The sequence below is a fragment of the Artemia sp. Qi Xiang Cuo genome, chromosome 1 (genome assembly GCF_049724085.1).
Source record: "Artemia sp. Qi Xiang Cuo chromosome 1, ASM4972408v1, whole genome shotgun sequence".
In the NCBI taxonomy this organism is placed as follows: domain Eukaryota; kingdom Metazoa; phylum Arthropoda; class Branchiopoda; order Anostraca; family Artemiidae; genus Artemia; species Artemia sp. Qi Xiang Cuo.
In genome coordinates this window covers 103,439,636-103,455,160 of record NC_142794.1, presented here as the reverse complement: position 1 = coordinate 103,455,160, position 15,525 = coordinate 103,439,636, and the positions used below count along the sequence as shown (strand labels likewise).

The window sequence follows — 15,525 nt, the reverse complement described above, 5'->3', positions numbered from 1 at the left end:
ATATGCGGTTAGAAGATGAACGGTAGTGAAAATTACAAGCGACAGCGAGAAAAGGAATGTGTCAAAAATATTTTGGATAATTGGCATACTAATATATATATATATATATATATATATATATATATATATATATATATATATATATATATATATATATATATATATATGAATGAATCCATTTAATACCCATCAATGAAAAAACAGATTGAGCACAAAAAAAGAAAAACAAAACACTAGACTTTCTTCTGACAAAACGAAAACACAACAATCAGAAACAAATGCCGACTACTGCTGCAAAACTTTGGACCACAGGTGGGACTTGACTGACAAATTATATCGATTAGTTTACGAAAGAATCGCTTCTTCAGGGTTGGCAACACCGTACTGGCTAGTACCCAACAGTACTAGCGTACTGTTACTACCTACAGGTAGTAACATACCTATTGCTTGTCCACGGTGGTAAACGCAGCTAAAAATTAGTATACTTGTCGTTCACTGAATGCAATTGCAGGCTATCTGTAGCTGTAAAAATACGCCAAAAAGGGCTAAGGTATAGACAACGAGGCAAAACCATAGCATTGTACACCCATGCCTCTATCAAGGTCGTTTTTTATCAGCTGTCCCTTAAAATTAACAATTTGATTGTCCAAACTTAATTTTGGGCAATTTAATTTATTTTAGTCGTCAAGAAAAGCTTAATTTTAAGAATTTACCTTCTTTTTGACATACATTACAAAACACTACATCCAGTTCTAGCTTCAGAGCTAAAAGTAGAGTTTATTTTAAAGTCTATTTTAAAAAGTGTGATGTTGGAGGAGAACTGGCTATATAATTGGCTTCCGGTTTGAGGCTGGGAAGCGTCTTTCATTTGGAAGCCCTAAAAGGACTATATTCAAGAGGCATTTTGGTTTTAGTTAAATTATAGAGAATAAATTAAAAACCTCCCAAATAACCAAACAATTCCATTATTTAAATTTATTCTAATAAAATACAAAACCAACTAAAGTTTTTATTTAAAACAGCATAATTTTCAAAAGAAAATATTATTTGTCCATTTTCTAACCCGTCACTACATAAAAGCAAGAGGACGGAGTACAACATGACACAAAAAAAAGAAAAAAAAGAAAAAAAATAGAGGGCAATACAGGACAAATACCTAAAGAAACTACATCAGCATTACTGCCGCAGGAGGAGTGACCACTCCTGCGGCAGCCTTGCCTTAAAATAGTCGATCTGTTTTGAACGGTCTGACATGGATTTGTAACTTACTAGCGAAAGCTAAAATATAAATTAAACGTTCACAAAAGTAGTCTCAACAGACGCTTTGAAGAAGAAAGTAGTAGGACCGAATTGACTTAGTATCCGATTTCTGAAGCATTCTCCAGAAAGGTGCTGCATACAGAATATGTGGCAGCACTGTTGCATTATATAATCTAGCAACAATCATGCGATTAAAACAGCGCTTATTTTCCGCAATGCAACCATATGACGTGGAAATTCGCTTTTGCAGACGACTATCTAAGAGCGAGTGGGTAGCTCACACGGAAGTCCCCACAGGAAGGCCCAAACAAGTTAAGGTATACACTGGCTGAACGGATGTACCACCAAGTCTAGTAGATACATCAATTGAAAATGAACTTTCACATGCTTTTACATATTCATTTTTAGGGCAGTATTCAAGGCCGTATCCGAGGGGGGGGGGGTTACGTTTTGTTACGTAAAAACGTAACAAAATGGACATAAACAAATTTTGTACGGGTTTTCTGAGGTTTTTTGTGTACCCCCCCCCCCCCCAGTAAAACCCTCTTCGAAAAAAAAATCCTGGGTACGGCCTTGGCAGTAATATTCACTTCTTTTTTTTTTAGTCCCCTATCCTTGTGAGCTGTATGAATTTAACTCAAAACACAAAAATGAAGATAATAAAATTCTCACTTTACGAAGATCTATGCCGTTCACGCTGACAATAGAATCACCGATATGGAGAGAGCTACATCGTCCCGCTGGCGTATCAGGGTACAATTCAGATACGAGAATTGGCACACCATGCTCAGCACCACCCTGAAATAAAAGAATTAGTAGAATCAAGAAGCCCTGACAAGAAATCAAGCTAAATTTAGACAGAAGCAAGGATCTAATATGATGTAGGTTGGTTTTGTCGAAGGAAAAGAGTCCACATGCATAGAGTCCACAATTGCCGTCTAAACTGTCTTAAATTGCAAAAAAACTATTTTCTGAACGTAGAGAAGTGCATTTCTGAAGAATTGTGTTCCCTTGGTGGTCTCTAAAGTTTTCTCTGAACTAAAAAAACACCTCATCTTAAAATCCATGAGAGATGTTGAAAAATAAATGTCGATAATAAACTTCTGACAGCTTGATTCATCTTTTCGAGTCAAAATCCAAACTAAGGATTTTTTTTCTTTAGTCAACTGGTATCGCACATGAAATGTTTTAGTATTTTGGATATTTAAAAGAACATTGGGAAACAGTCTACATTGCCATTGGGAAAACATTGCCAAAAGCCATTGGGAAACAGCCTCAATTTTCAGGTCTCCTTTTTTCGAGGGCATTAGCATTTGAATTGACAGCGTTGAGTTATTCTGTCCGTAAAGCGCTGTTCAGTCCTTCCGATATACCACAGACAGTAAGAGTAAGAAATTACGTAGACACCGGAGTTATTAAACCGAAGGATATTTACTTTGACAAATTTGTGAACTTTTAGTTTTACCAAGTTTGTTGTAAGTGGAAAACACAAAACCAACAAGGTTCTTTTCCTTCGACAAAAAAAAATGAAAGAAAAATCGTTCAGCCGGACAGATTATGCATATAGAACACATTTAGAGGAAGTGATATGAAGACGGCCCTGTAGAAAAATAAATGCTTGAAGAAGGGCAATGAAGACTATCTTACAAGGATTGAAGTAATTTTCAGCCCACTAAAATAAAGTCAAGGTATTCAGTTAGGGCCCGTGATTCCTAGCGTGGGGCAAATGCCCACAGAAGGGGCATGGGAATATTTTGGTGGGTGATGGGCTGGACGTAAACCCTTCGACTGACAACACTCTAGTCTTAATTAAAAAAGAAGCATTTTTCCTTTAAATTTTGTCACATTTACATACATTGAAAGAGAATAACAGATACATGGTAGTATTGCAACAACATCCTACATTGCATGAAAGGTGTTGCATACAGAAAAAAATTTTCATTCGCATAAAATACACCTCGGACAACTCGAAAAATTATACCAAGTTACTGGCCTTTTAAACTTCCTTCAGGTGAATACGCGTAAGGTTTTGGGTAACGAAATTTAAATATCACGAGGGGGTACTGGAATTAGAAATGCCTAGGTGGGGCATAGCCCAAAATTGGCTGGGAACCACTGCTTTAGAGCCAAAATTTTTTTTAATTTTTTAAAAAATTAAAAAAAAATCATGTTCATATGCATCTAAAGAGTAAAAAATACATGTCAGGCATTGCATAATAGGTGTTAACACAGACAATATTTTTAAGCATAAAATATACCTAGACCCGATTTTTTTTTAACCAAGTTAATAGCCTTTTAAGCTTCTTCGGATGAATAAATGTAAAATACTGAATAAAAAATTTAATTATCGCAATGGGGGCATCAAGATTTTAGAAATGTCTTGGTGGGGCCGGGCTCAAAATTGTTTGGGAACCACTGATTTAGACGAAAAAAAAACAAGTTTTTCGAGCTGAAAGTAAGGAGCAACATACATTAAAACTCAAAACGAAAAAGACCTATTCCGTACATGAAGGGGTTGCCCCCCTCCTCAATATATTGCTCCTCATGCTAATTTTTAAAAGCACTTTTAAAAAAGCTTTGTGCAATCCTTTAAAATTTGTGTAATCCCGGAAAAGATTTAAGTACCAAAAAATTTTACTTTTTTGTTATTTTTACTTTTTCCTTGTTATTCCGAAAGTATTCTTTTTACGTTGTTTTTACTTTTTTCCGGTTTTTTTCCAAAAGCTTTAATTTTTGTTATTTTTATTTTTTTTCCAAAAGTTTTACTTTTTTATTGAGTACAAAAAGTTACTTTTAGAGTCTTATCAATTAAGAAATCTTTGAGAAAATTATTCAATTTTCAGTCCTTTGAGCACGAATTATTCAATTATCAAACAATTACTCCATTGAAACTAAAACAATAGAACAATTTCATAAACTGTTCTAGGTGATTACCCCACCCCCCGGAAAACACCCCCCGCGGAATATATCCGCCACGAAAAATACCACCCTCCCGGAAAATACATCCTCACTGAAAGGAAATTATTCTCAAAAACTCACTCCTCACTGAAAAATCGCCCAGACAATCACCCCCCCCCGCAGAAAACTTCCCGTGTAAAATGTCCGTGTGTTTCCCAATAACAAATACTATCGATAAGCAATGGACAAATTACAAAACTTGAAAAAGCACTTAAACTTCTACAATGGGGTTCTCTGATTGTTTTGTAGTTGGGAGGGAGGGAGATACCTCAAAGGTTGCATTTTGATGCCAAAATATCCCAGCTCTCATTGAGACATTAGATAAATACAGAATTAGTTCTAAGGGAGAGACGAGAAGGGAATGGAGGTAGAAATTGACATATAATCCCCAGGGCCGTAACCAGGATTTTTGCTGGGCGGGGGGGGGGGGGGGTACAAATGAAAATTAAAAAAACATACGAGGGTTTTTCCGGGGGGGGGGGGGGTTAACCCCGGAAACCTTCGTAAACACTGAATATAACAATCGAATCAAAAAATTTTACGAAAGAAACTGAAGAAGTAGTGTTATGTATACCTTGAAAATTTGAAGTTTGAAAATCCAAATGGACCACATTTCTTTTCAGATGTTATTTGGGTACTGACGGTTGCCTCAACGCAGTCGAACCTCTATACTTTTTTCTTAGACTTTTAAGAAAAAACTTTCTAACTCATGCATTAGACGATGTAACATGAAAAAGTAGACAAGATTTTTCGAATAAAAGTAAACAACATCAAAGATGAACTACTACTACTACTACTAACAACTCTCCGCAGCACCAAGCCGCCTGAGGCCAACACAGCTACGCACCCTCCTCCGCCATCCCAATCTATTCAAAGCCTCCCTTTTTACACCCGCCCACGAAGTTCCCATTTCCTTTAAATCTTTCTTTATGACGTCCTCCCACCCCAGACGGGGACGACCTGCTTTCCTTTTAGCCCTAGATGGTTGACCGAAAAGAATAATCTTCGGCAATATGTCATCCTTCATCCGAACATCGTGCCCTAACCACCTCAACCTTTCTTTCATTATAGCCCTAGAGAGCGGTATTGAACCACATTTTTCGTATAGCCTATTGTTTGAAATACGATCAGTCAGCCGGGTACCCAGAACAATCCTTAAACAATTTCTCTGGAAAACATCTAGCAAATCTTCATCCGCTTTTCGGAGCGTCCATGCTTCAGATCCATATTTGATCACTGTCATCACTGTAGCTTCTAATATTCTAATCTTGGTTTGCAGACATATCTTCCTATTCTTCCAAACTTTTTTTTAACTATGAAAAGACACCCTGAGCCTTGGCTATTCTAATTTTAACATCTTATCTGCTCCCACCATCTTTACTAATAATACTACTAAGGTAAGTGACGCTGCCCACCTGATCAATCTTTTCATTACCCAACATCACCTTTTCATTTTCACTTATTCCTAGCCTTAGTGACTTAGTCTTCCTAACATTAATTTTCAAACCAATTCTAGCACCCTGAACTCGCAAAACCTCTAAAACTTCATTCATTTTGCTCACACTTTCATCTTCGATGCTTAAATCATCAGCATAATCCAAGTCCAGAAGACTTTTCCCTCTCCATTTGTTTCTGTTGTCTCCCAGTGCCTTGTCTGTGCTACTTGAGACCAAGTCAATCAGAACACTACATACGCAGGCGGATTGAACCAAGTCCTGATGAATTCCCGATGCAATACAACTTCAGACGCGAACTTCACTTTATACCTGAGCCGCGGCAGTGTTATTCTCGTGCATAGCACTAATCACTTTAATATATATGTCTAGTATACCATACAAGGATAAAATCCTGTATATGAGAGAAGCAGCTTCCCCTCAGCTCCCCATATTCCAAAAAGTAAGGGAGACACATTATCCATCAATAATATTATCTTTTTAGTCTGGTTTTCACATTAAGTTGGCCGGTCGTAGCCAAACCGGCTACAGCACATTTTACTCCCCAGAAATTTTGAACTGCAATATAAATTTGTGACAAATTTTACAAGTTGTGTAAATATTAAATATTTTGTGTGCTTAGCAGCAACTCTCCAAAAATTACATAGGCATGGAGCTTCAGCCAATTTGGGAGCAAAAGTTAAAACCGGAGCATATAAAACAGCAACCAGCTGGTTATCCAATGAAGTGAAGGGGATTTGTGATAGCATAAAGAATCAGCCTATCTCGTTCATTATAAACTTTTTTAGTTTGTGTTTCCAAACTATTTAGAATTGACTGGGCGGTGTTGCCATAACTTGTAGAGCTTGGATAAGCGAACCGAATAAACGCTACAAACTAAAGGCGACATCTACTTTCCCTGAAATCTTAGAAAAAAACTTGTAACTTCTCTTGTTTTGTGTCAGAGATACATATATTTAATTTTAGAGAAACCTATATCATTAGGAAGTGTAAATTTTGTTTTTTTCGATCAAATAGAGCAGAATTTTCTGTTTAAAGTTTAGGAAAGGGTTGTCCCTAAAAACGTTCTAGTATACCTGCTAGGAAAAATGCAAAGAATCACCTAAAAAAAAATATCATTTGATCAATTAGACAGCTCTTCAAATCTTCTGTGGGGCTTTGAAGATTTGCCAACACAATTCCACTGTCTTTTCAATCGAATTTCATTATCAAATCACAAATTCTGATTAGCTTTCAATGATAAGAAAAAAAAATCTTAGACAACTCCAATTAGATCAATTAGACAACTCCTCAAATCTTCTGTGGGGCATCCCCCTTTGATTGAAAACTTTGCCGACACAATTCCATTGTCTTTTCAATCAAATTTCATTATCAAATCACAAATTCTGAATAGCTTTCAATGATATGGGACAATTCGCCTTTGAGACAGTCAGAAGATGTCGAGGCTCACAAGATGATGTTTAAGGTAGCGAATTCTCTGAATGTTCCACACAGAAAAAAACAGGAGGCTACATTGAGCTGATAGAATTTCGATAAGTGGGAATTCAGGTCAAATTCAGGTTAGGTTAGGTTAGGATAAGTGGGAATTCAGGTCAAATTCAGGTTAGGTTAGGTTAGGATAAGTGGGAATTCAGGTCAAATTCAGGTTAGGTTAGGTTAGGATAAGTGGGAATTCAGGTCAAATTCAGGTTAGGTTAGGTTAGGATAAGTGGGAATTCAGGTCAAATTCAGGTTAGGTTAGGTTAGGATAAGTGGGAATTCAGGTCAAATTCAGGTTAGGTTAGGTTAGGATAAGTGGGAATTCAGGTCAAATTCAGTAGCACAAGCATGGAAGGGTAATCTAGCCTACATAGAAAAAAAGCTTAGGTGTTCATTATATACAATTTAAAAATCACGTGGAGGATGAATCACATGTTACTGCAAAAAAGACATCATAAAAATAATAGCACACACAGAATGAGATGGAAAACTTTTAACTTCAACATAAAACAACTTTGTTTTACGTTGTTTTACTTTGTTTCAAAAGATCGGTGATTACCTCTCTAGGACTAAGTTTAAAACGTCCAATTTGACAAAAATAAGCAGCAACTTAAAAAGACCCTGTATAATCGATTCGATACAAATCTTTCCTTCATTCTAAAGTACCTTCAGAGATGAAACACTAACTACACCTCCATGCCGTATTGGAATTCCAAAGCACTTAGGAAAGTCATGAAAGATCTTCTCATAAGCTAACAGATACAAAAAACATAAGAATATTCAAAAATTAAAGAAGATAAAATTGGCAACCCAGAGAAAAGCTCAATTTGTGACATGAAAGTTAAACAGAGAAAATAACGTTCCAAGTCTTTTATTAAGATTCAAAATCAGAGTAGTGATCAGAGTTACAAACTACATAGATGGGTGAGATTTGAGAAGCGAATCTCTATTTCCTTCATGGAAATTACAGCCCAAAAGGTGACAAAGGTTTGCACTGGACTTGGAGTAACAATCCGTTCTTAAGGGTTTTGCTTTTTGTTTTTTTAACAACTTCCGTAAAAACTATTTGATCATAGGTTACCACCCATCTTAGAGTAACATTTGCGGACAATATATAATGAGTCAGACTTAACAGGTCTAGGATTTCTTACACATGGTGTTGACTCTTTTTGATAAGCATGTACCAACACGCATTGAGAACCATACAGTGACCAAGGTGGGCCAAGGGTGACAAAGCCTTAATTCTCCAGAAGTTCCGGGGACCTCTTGCTGCCCGGTTGTAAGCCAGCTCAAGCGTTTTGTGTATACTTGAGATAGCATTTCGACCCCCCCCCCCCTCATGTTTTGTGCACGATAGCATTTTTTTTATTGATAAGCATGTACAAAAAAAAACTATTAAAGAACCATATAGTGGACCAAGGTGGGCAAAGGAATGTTAAAGCCTCAATTCTCCGGAGGTCCAGGAACATTTTGCTGTCCAGTTATAAGACCCCTGTTACCCCCCCCCCCCATGAAAACATTTCTTTTCTTGAGACCCTAATACTTTTAATGATTTAAATAATTTGATTATTGTGACATGGAGAATTACGGCGTTGAAAGACAACTATTGTTTTGCTTTTTGACAGAAGGAGTCAATTTAGACTCTCTAAACAGGGCTTGTTAGAGGTTCCAGAAACTCCCCTCCCTGGTCACAGAAATATAAAACTATTTATTACAGAATCAATTTATTGAGGTAAGAACGGTGGCACGGTTTAGATAGAGAGTAGGAGTCATAACAAAAAAGGAAGTTGTCCACCAGATGACAAACAAAAATACAAGGTCTTGGTGAGAACAAATAGACATGATCCGGGTAACATGATCCGGGTATACGGGGTAACAATGTAGTACTTCCATTGCACACCAATGATGCCCTGGCTAGTGCAAGTGGAGAGAAATGGTATTCTAGCCTAGACCCTTTTGCCATAGGGAATCAAAATAGAAATGGTAATAAACTACTTCAGTTCATAGGTTATGGCGTATCTGGTCATAAAACAGCCTTTTTTTTAACAGGAGACCAGCATCTAGAAGTATCTATAGTTTATTTCTAGCTGAAATTCATAGCATTCTTACCAGGGCGTCATAAAATTGATATTACCATGGATGAGAACTTCCGAAATAAGTTCCGTGGACAATTTATACGAAATTAGAATTTAAATTGAGGGGATGCAGATGATAGACAAAAATTTGTTTAGGGAAATTACTTGGAAAGAAATGGAAGATGTTTCGAGAAGGAAAGTTGAAAAAGCAGTTAAGAATATTAGAGAACAAGGTTCTCTAATATCCAAGGAACCTACCAAGGTTTCCTGGTAGGAGAGAGTGGGTTTGAAAAATAAGTGTTTGAGCGAAGGATCTGACGAGAATAAGATGGAAGTCAGTGACTTAGAAAAGGCACTAAATATGAATTACGGAGATGTGAAATAGTGTGTGCAAGAAATGGTGAGGAGCAAATTCAGGGGCAGTTGTTAATCCTGCTCCAGTTCAACATAGGAATGGGGTCAACATAGGGAGGGTTAAAGAGAGGCCGACAATTTTTTTGAAAACACTAATCCACGATAAAGCTGTAGGAAATGACATAATAATAACAATAATAATAATAATCAACTGGCGGTATTAAAAACCTTTTTGATAAAAATGAGAAAACTGAATTTGGTAATTATAGAAGTATCAGGTGGGTTTCAACAATAACCAAATAGCTCAGCATAATAATTAACAGATGAAGATATTTTGCAGAAATAGTTTTAAGATAAAAATTATTTGGTTTTTAGAAAAGGAAAGAATACGCTTGCCGCCGAATTTCATTGTTTAAAACAATAATTGACATTTTAATTATTAGTTTGAATTAATAGTTTGAAATATTAATTATAGTTTGCCTTATTAGACCCTTCGATTCATGAGACTTATAGTTTATGAACATGCCTTTGATTTAGATATGAGGAAAGCTTTTGTGGAGGTTTATTCATATATGGTAAACCAGGGATATAGAGTGAACTATACCAAAATGATTCTTGAGTGATGCGTGTCCCCTTTTAAAATCCCAAAATAACTCAAACGTTATTGATTTAAAATCCAACAGAAAAAAGATATTTTCTTCTGAGACATATTGTCCGAAAACAATCAAAAGTGTACATTACATCTTATTGCTGCGGTTGGTTTGAGAAACGAATTTGATAAGTGATTTGGTATAGAATCAAAATTTAAACAGAATTGCTTTTTACCCCGTTCAAACGGATTATTTCGAAAGATTTTGTTTGAAGGAGCAGAACAAAGGCATTAGATGAGGATATTAAATGAGAAAGTATAGCTCTCTTCAAGTTAAATTATGTTGGTGTTTTTCCGCGTCCTGGATAAAAACGTCAGTGAATTGTTTTGGAGGTTTAAGGAGCTTAGGGTATAAGAAATGGCTTTAATATTAATGTTGAGAAGACTAATTTGGTAAATTAGGAATTAATGAAGATCGAGAGGAGATACTAGATATGAAGTGTTCCACCTAACAAGGTGTCATTATGAGCACGGACGGCGGAATGAGTCAAGACGTAAAAGTAGAACAGCCATGGTTAAGTTGTTTTTACGTGTTGAAAAGAGTTTTGAAAATAGGACGGCAACTCTTAGATCTAAGATTGGGATACTAGAAACCACAATAATGACAGTTGCCAAGCATGGTTCTGATAGGGAAGGCGCTTTGAAATGTAGAGAAGGATATTCCAGAGGAATTGTCTAATAAGTTTAAGTTATTTGTTTGAATGATCGTATATCAAATAATGAGCTCGACCAAAGATATGTCGGGATCCCACTTTGTAGGGCTATTATGAAAAAAGTTTTAATGTGTTTTACGGATGAAGATTGCCAAAAGCGTAATTTTTGGGCCAGCTTGGGCCAAGCGAAAAGCAAGTCGTTTTTGAATGGCAGGGAAATAGGTCATAAAAAAATATTTAATGGAAACAGGAACTTCGTCGGAGGCAGTGAAGACAAAACCTCTGAACAGAATAATGTGGAGAAGCATTTGCAGCTCTGTTGGCCTTGGTTCAGTCATAAGTTGTTAGCAATAATATCAGTAGATTATATACAACAAAATTTCCACCAAGACTTGACGGCCATACAATTGATTTCCCACAGACTAAAGAATCCTCCATTACTTTTTCCCTCTCAATTAAATTTTTGACTTAGCTTACATTTTCTACTGACTAGTCCACACGCACTTTCAAAATAAAAAAGTAAAAACAAAGTGGAATAGTGGTCAAGACAAGACATAAGTCTGAATAACCATAGCTTGAACAATTGGATAAAGTAAAATGACCAACTTCTAGCCAAGAATTTCCCACTTACTGTTATTGACATCCCTAATCCTTCTGTCTCCTGCCTCGTGATTGTCACTGTCCTAATAGGGGCGACCCTACTTCTCAACTTCTTATCCTCATTTCCATTGCTGTCCGCCACCTCAGTTAAAAGCTTATTTGTATTCACCCCATTATCAACATCCTCTACCGTTTGACTTATTCTCTCAACACTACTAGATCGTGACGTTTCATTTTCGTTTGCATTACGATGCAGACTCAGTTGAGACGCAAAATGACGCCTATTTCGGCCCTGCGCTTGGCAAGCTTTAACCATGACCTTTTGCCGCTGGACTTGAATCTCCGATTCTATTTCATTCCAAAGTTTATCTCGAAGATCTGGGCAGACTTCCCGACCAAGTAGCTGCATCTGCTGAATCCTATAAAAATAAATTCCTAGTTTAAATTCATAAAAGTCTATAAACATACCAGCCCACTGAAGAGATTCAGAATTAGACCCATCCTCTCCTTTAATAATTGCCTAATGAACAGCTCTATAGAACGCTTTGTGGTAAAATATGTTAAAAAAAAGAAGGAAAAAGCTGAATTACCAGATCCACTATTGGTGGCACCCGAATGGGAAATTTTCAACAGACTACAAACAGCTCTTAAGGTTTTTGATTTCTTGAAACAGTTCTTGAGTTTAATTATTAATTTAATAGGATGCATAGTTGACAGATTAAAATAGTACTAAATGATTAAATTAAGTGCTTTATTTTGATTGATATGTGTTATGAAAGGAGTTGAGTATTAAGTTAGTGGCAGCAGGGTACATGATGTTGTAGTTGTGTTTTTTTTTTTTAACCCCTTGCTACACTTGCTGGTACTCACGACTCAAAGACGCTGCTTGTTTGGTTAATATAAATAGCTTACAAATTTTTAATTTCCATGTGACTTTTTGTTTTACTTTCGTTACTTTTTTGTTTTTTATTCTCTTTTGTGGTCTTACAGGGTAAGAGACTTGCTATGCTGCAGCTCTTGTTAGTTCATATTGCTTGTTTTATGATAAATTGAAAAAAAAATTGTTTTCGCAATTAATCTGTTATGATATTGAATATCAAGTTAGGTTTTGACGAAGAAAAGAAAAATAAGTCGTGATGTCCCAGAATAATGCATCTTTGCAAAACTGAATTGACGGGAAATTATTGTTTTCTGTGAGTTCAATATCATTCAGTAAAGTCCTTCTTGGGTATAATTGTTGGATGTACAATTTTAGAGGCGTTATGTTTGAGTGTAGTAATTAATAGGGACCGATAGGGAATTACTCTCACCTTCCTTCATTTTTTAATTTGATATCAACTATTAACAAAAACGTGACATATACACATCGTGTCCAAATGCCACAGCATAATATGGAGGAGGAATAACCAAAAAAATGCAGAAAAAGAAAGAAATAATAATAATAATTAATATTAACCTCAGAAGGGGGTTAAAAAAACAAAACAACTACAACATCATGTACCCTGCTACCATTAACTTAATACTCAACTCCTTCCATAACACATATCAATCAAAATAAAGCACTTAATTTATTCATTTAATACTATTTTAATCTGTCAACTATGCATCCTATTAAATTAATAATTAAACTCATGTTGTGAAGAAATTCATTCTTCAACAACCCTTTAAATGTTTTTAAATCAGTAGTAATATTCTCATTTAACGAATTCCATAAGTTAGCCCCTCGAAAAACAAGAGAAAATACTGACCTAGGCGTAACCAAATTATTAACATACATTTTATTCATTGACCTTGTGCCATGGGAATGAACCTTATTAATTTGTGTGAACACTCTTAGGAAAGGAGCGAAATTACTATGACACAATTATACATGAAAGTATCAGTATAAAAGTCAAGAACTGTTTCAAGAAATCAAAAACCTTAAGAGCTGTTTGTAATTGATGTAGTGTAGTTGATCTGTGCGTAATGTTGGCACGTAAAATTTGAGAATATGTGAGTCAGCTCAACTTTAAGTTGCTATATTGTGGGAACAAGAGATAAACTGTGTTACAGACTATGAAGAGAAGTGTTAATTTAGCTCTTAGATTGAGTTTTTTGGTAGTTGTATAATTTGTGTGTTTATGTTGTTCCTGATGATGTTGTGTGAACCGAGACAATTGTTTTAAAAGGGAGGGGATTGTAATGGGCTCAATTTTTCCTATATATTTTATGTAGTGATTTTTACATAGAATATCCTTTTTACATCCCATTTGCAAACGGATGACGCAATGGATAGCTCCGAGCTTGGCTGACGCTTCCATCGTTTCCAAATGAGATTTTTATTGAAAAAGTTCAATCTTTTATATCGGCATTAAATTGGGTGGACACGAAGTTGGATAATAACTAGGTGTTAAGCAATGTCGAATGTATTTTTTTTAGTTATTTACATCAAGAAATAAAGTAATCTATCTTTTAATAATCCGAATAGCTTGGCCATACGCCTCTGCAATAGGACCTATGGCTGTGCTTGTCTCTGATTAAAGTTGGGCATTTTTAGGCTTATTAAACAGACGACCCAGTCAATTAAGATTAATTGACATAATATTTACAATTTCCGAATCAGCCAAAAATGCGGTTTTGTTTCAAAACATTTTTTTAAACTTTTGGTCGCTATGGGCCGTGGTTCGCTCTTTACAAGGTTGCAGCTTGCAGCTATGCTTGTAACCGCGCTACCGTCATATATGCTGGATGTAAAAGGCGATTTTTCTTAGACTTTCTGTATGGGTTTACTTTCTCTATTTAAGGTTTTTGCCGTTAAGACACGGTCGATCGCAAATATCACCCAAGAATAGGCAAAACTGCTAAAAAGGAAAAAAAAACAACACTAATGGTGAGGAACTTTAAAATAAAAAAGAGGGTACCTGTATGATTAACCGCCTACTGCTCAAGTTGTGCATTCATTGATGCATTATAGAACCGGCTTTTTTCGTTAGTATTTCAGCTCAGCGTGAGACAAAACAAAGAGAAGTGACATAATTGATGACATATATATAATTTGGGCATTACATTTCTACATTAGGGGATAGGGGAGGGGGGGGGGGTCATGGTAAAGTATTTGGACAGTGTGGAGTTAGAAAACAATTTTTACTACATAATATGCAGAATAATTGTACCTAGCATATTAGTAATGCAGACCCGCTATGTAATACCAAGCCCCCACCCTAATATCCAAACATATAGTCCAAATTTGTTTCTAAATTATTATATTTTTATCTTACTTTGGTATATTTCATTAGAATGAGCGTCAGAGAAATATATTAGAAGAATATTAGGTAGGGGGTATATCATACAAGTACCAAAAAGAAAACTAAAGCTACTTGATTGAAGCCACCTTCAAAAGACGATTTGAAAGGCGATTGTACGGAAAAACAGTATATAGAATGGAGTAGAAACTTTTTTCCCTTCAAAAAAAAAAAAAAAAAAAAAAAAAAAAAAAAAAAAATTGTGGCAGAAAAGATGATTCCAAAAGACGATCATGCAAGTTGTTATTAATGATGCAAAATCGAGATAACCCTAGCTGCCACAATTGACAGCCCTGAAACAAGGCACCTGTATTTTTACCTTAAAAAAGTAAAAATAAATAAACTATATATATATATATATATATATATATATATATATATATATATATATATATATATATATATATATATATATATATATATATATATATATATATATATATATATATATATATATATATATATATATATATATATATATATATATATATATATATGTGTGTGTGTGTTTTGATTTCCTATTTTCTAGATAGGGTGGGGGGGGGAAAGCAGGAGGGACTTCCCCCTCCCCAAGAATACATTCTAAGACCACACTGGCTATACATGTCGCATGAAACCAAGAGAGGAAAGAATATAAAAGGAACAATAAATCAAATAGGTGAGAAAACGAGGATTTTATCAGCCAATCGCAAAACATGAAGACGAAGAACAAGCAAATATTTCGACAAGGACCTCCGCTCGTCCTAGTTTTTTCACCTATTT

At 35.5% G+C, this 15,525-nt stretch overlaps 1 protein-coding gene across 1 annotated transcript in view; it reads right to left on the bottom strand.

Annotated features, from left to right (window-relative positions):
• LOC148957038 (Golgi-associated PDZ and coiled-coil motif-containing protein-like) overlaps positions 1–15,525 on the bottom strand; it is a 69,846-nt gene that overhangs the window by 30,754 nt on the left and 23,567 nt on the right. Inside the window, exons 5-6 of the mRNA XM_089088304.1 lie at positions 11,514–11,901; positions 1,933–2,058 (exon numbers count right to left, since the gene is read on the bottom strand). Coding sequence (XP_088944430.1) covers positions 1,933–2,058; positions 11,514–11,901 — 514 coding nt within the window. The remainder of the gene's footprint in view (positions 1–1,932; positions 2,059–11,513; positions 11,902–15,525) is intronic.